The sequence below is a fragment of the Gregarina niphandrodes genome (assembly GCF_000223845.1).
Source record: "Gregarina niphandrodes unplaced genomic scaffold scaffold00005, whole genome shotgun sequence".
NCBI classification, from domain to species: Eukaryota; Apicomplexa; class Conoidasida; order Eugregarinorida; family Gregarinidae; genus Gregarina; species Gregarina niphandrodes.
In genome coordinates, this window is record NW_011645776.1 from 183412 (window position 1) to 187122 (window position 3711).

Consider the following 3711-nt stretch of genomic DNA (forward strand, 5'->3'; position numbering starts at 1 on the left):
GTCTATGTCTGGTCACATCTATTTTCACGTTACGTGTTAACGCTTTCTAGTGCTGGAGTCTGCGCAAAACTGCAAGTTGGTAGACGTGAACTGTAACTCGACGCGGTTCAAGATGCAGTCATTGCACCATTATTGGAGTTTGCAGGTGTCAGCGATCAGTATCAACGAGTGGATTTCGACGAACGGCGGGAAATTGCAGTCGATTTTGCGTTTCACTTCGGAGGACTTGGCAGAGGAAGGTGCTCGCACCGCACCGGATCTCCGTGTGGTTCAGACATTGACGCAGGGTTACAACCCGAAGGCGGAAAACCTGTCGGAGAGTTACGTGCCGATTGGGCCCACAGTGAAGGTGTTGCCGTGTCTGCACATCCTGCCGTTGCTCAACAGCGACCCTTTGCGACCGAGCACGACAACGGCCGTTTATTTGAAGCGCCCGCTGGTACAGCTCCGTCCGGGCTTCATCGACGCCATGACCACGCTCGTCGAGGCGAGTCGCTACGGCACCGAGAACATCGGCATGTCCACGACCGTGGGTGCGTCTGCTTCTTCCGCCGCCGCTGCTGCCTCGGCCGTGACGTCCGGAGGTCAAGGAGTGTTCGTCAACACACACCAATGGCCGCTGTGTGGCGAGCCGAGCATGGCTTCGCAAGCGCCGTCATCCTTTGGCGAGACGGCGGGCACCGACGCGCCTTCGGAGGTGACTTCGGAGGGGTTGACGGAGCGCGGGTCGTCCACGGGTTTGTCAGAGGACCGTGCACTCGTGCGCGAAATTCTAGTCTACGGGCGCACACTCGTACAGACCTACAGCAGTCTGGACGAGTCGGTGCAGACGCTTTGGAAAAGCTTCTGGCCGCGTCCGGTGACGGCGGTGGGGCGGCAGCGGTCATCGGCGGTTGTCAAACGCGGCGCCGCTCTCGTGCGCTCGTTCCTGAACCCGGCGCCGACGCTGCACGCGCGCGAGGACCTGACGTCGTGGGAGAACGAACTCGCACTTGCTCGTAAAATCGCCCAGTGGGAACCCGAACTGGTCCTGGGCGCGGCACACCGGAATGGCCCCTACCAGGTCTTTACGTCGACCACCAAATTTCAGGCACACCTCACCGGCATCACCTTCCAAGTCATCTGGCCCAACAAGCAATACGACATCGTTACCAGCCTCACCGCCTCCGCTGAAAAGCTCGCCCTCCGAATGGCCTCCATGCTCACCAATGCCTCCGCCGACTTCCTCGTTTCCACGCGCGCCGCACTGAAAGTCGACTACCTAAGCATACCCACCATCTCCGACCAAGACATCTGCCTCTCGCTACGCACACATGTTGCCTACCCACTAGCATCCCGCGTGCTCCTCCACCGACTCAGCCTCGTCTCCTCCTCACCCAGACCTCTCGACAGCCAACAAGGGCCAGAACTCGCGCAATGGAAACAAGCTAACGTCCCCGTACTCATGGCCACCGACAAACAAATCTACTACCCCTACTGGCTTCCCCTCGTACATGTAAAGGGCAAAGTCAGCCCCATCAACATCAATGCCTCGGTCGGAGACGTCCAGAGCCTCCTCTCCATCGTGCACCAAGTCAACGCCTTCTTCGCCCGGGGCCAAAATGCGGCCGACAACCAAGCGCGTGACGTAAACGAAGAACTAGAAGCCGTGCTCAACCGGGCGACCACCACCGCTATACCTCTCGACTCCTCCGTCGGCATGTACTTGCTTCCGCCTGCTTCCAACCAGCCTGCGACCAGCGCAGCCCAACCCGTCTTTTCGCCGGCCGCCACCCTCTCCGCTTCGCTCGCTAAGTTCAGACGAGACACCGCCTACGTGGGGTCCGTCAAGATTGGCCGAATATGTCTGCTCCTCCTCGACTCCGGAAGCAAATACGTGTCGTCGCCTCGCAGTGCCCGATTTCTGAGTCGCACCAGTCGCTCCATCAGTCGGACTTCGCCAGCCGCTCGACGCGCAGAAGACAAAACTCCGACGCAGGAAACTCCGGAGCAGCACGCTGGTAAACGCAAATCGGGGGCGCTCCTAGACGGCCCTCCGGGCGTGCCGGAGCCGGCGGTAAGTGGTTCTCGAATCTCGCCGACCTCCGTGCCCAATCCCGACGTTCCCCTGGGCGCGGACAGCGACGGATTCCAGTCGCCTCCGGATGCGTTCGAAGACGATCTGGGGCTTGATCGGCGCGTGTCGTTGGCCGACAGCGGCCCGGTTTCGGCGCGGCCGTCGCTGGTGACGAAGGACGGCCGGGAATTCGATCGGGTGAGTGGGTTGCCGATGGACTTGCTGGAGACGGACGCGAAAGCGACTTTGTTTAGTGGGAGCAAGGCTGAGGAACTCGCAAGAGCGCCCCGGGCCGGCGAAATAGTGGCTTCGCCGCCTGCTGGGGACGCTGGTGTGTTGCTCCGGACGCCCGAGGCGTCTTCTGGCGCGCGGCGAGAACGACCGTGGCCGGAGACGCCTTCGCGGAAGATGGCGTTGTTGGAGAAGCCGGGGTTGGCTTTGTACCACCTGAAGTCGCCGAGTAGCGACTGCGGTGACTGGTCGTGGTCTGAGGAGCAGTGCGCGAAGGACGCGATCCTGTCGGTGACGTTCGGGACGGTGGAGGAGGTTTGGTTGAATGCCTTTTACCATACAGACGAGCAGATGCAGAACGACGTTTTCTCGCAGGAATTGCGGGCGCGATTTTACGCTCTCATTACCCTCGGTAAGGGTCAGGCCGCCATCCTGCATCAAGGGGGTCCGAATCAGGAAGATTCGGGTGTGAGTCAGGGTTCTGCCGGGAATGTTACTGCGGACGCAGTAAGACGCATTTGGGGACCGGTGCCTAGAGTGCGAACTACACTGCGACCAACTCTACGGATCGACGAGTTGTACGTCTTGCTCAAGTCCAAGGGACCCATGATCCACTGTCACGCACGGACCGATCTGGAGGCGCAAATGAACCTGGTCACACTCGCCGCCATGTACCACCGCTACGTCGACCTGAACAAGGCCGCCGTGGAACTCGTGACGCTCACACGACAGAAAAATGCGGCACTTGTTCACACCACCGAACCCATCCGGGTAACCCAGAACGCGCGCACACAGACCAACGTTGAGCCGCATGAGACGACCTACTTCAAACTCACGAATGGAGGCGGGGTCAAACTCGGGCTGCGCATATCTCTTGCCAAACATACCACGCGCCCAGGCCCCGTCGGCTACAACTTCCCCCCTAGCCTCGCCTACCCGCAAGGGTCACTTCGCGCCCAGGGGACTGTTCCCAGTCACGGTGCCCTACCGGGTCAGCGGTCCCCCCTTAATCATGGTTCCCTACCGGGTCAGGTTTCCCTACCAGGTCATGGTTCCCCACCAGGTCATGGTTCCCTACCAGGTCAGACGTCGTGGTCTGGATCAGGGTCCCTGGCCCCAACACCAGACCGGCGCAGCTCTCCGGTCGGTGGTCGCAGGGAGACCGGGCAGCGGCGTGGGAGTCCGGCGCCTGTGGGCGCGCCCGTCCCGTTGGGCGGCGGTCTGCCTCCGCGGAAGTCGTCAAATGACTTGCGCCGGTCGGGGGAGTTAGTGCGGGAGGCAAGCGGTGAAGAGCCGACGGTGGAGCTTAAGCTGCTGCCCGGCCACTCGGGGTACTTCCCGTTAGATCGTGGGTTCGAGCTCGTGATCTACCGTTTCTGGAGCCGTGACGTGCTGCTCACGGTGCCCGTGCGGAGCGAGGCGCT

At 61.3% G+C, this 3711-nt stretch overlaps 1 protein-coding gene across 1 annotated transcript; it reads left to right on the forward strand.

Annotated features, from left to right (window-relative positions):
* Window positions 1-112: 112 nt before the first annotated feature.
* GNI_038740 (hypothetical protein) lies at window positions 113-3297 on the forward strand (the record flags this gene model as incomplete). The annotated part of the gene is made up of 2 exons (XM_011131064.1): window positions 113-3058; window positions 3262-3297. 2 exons carry the CDS (start codon window positions 113-115, stop codon window positions 3295-3297), a joined length of 2982 nt encoding a protein of 993 aa, XP_011129366.1.
* Between the last annotated feature and the right edge of the window lie 414 nt (window positions 3298-3711).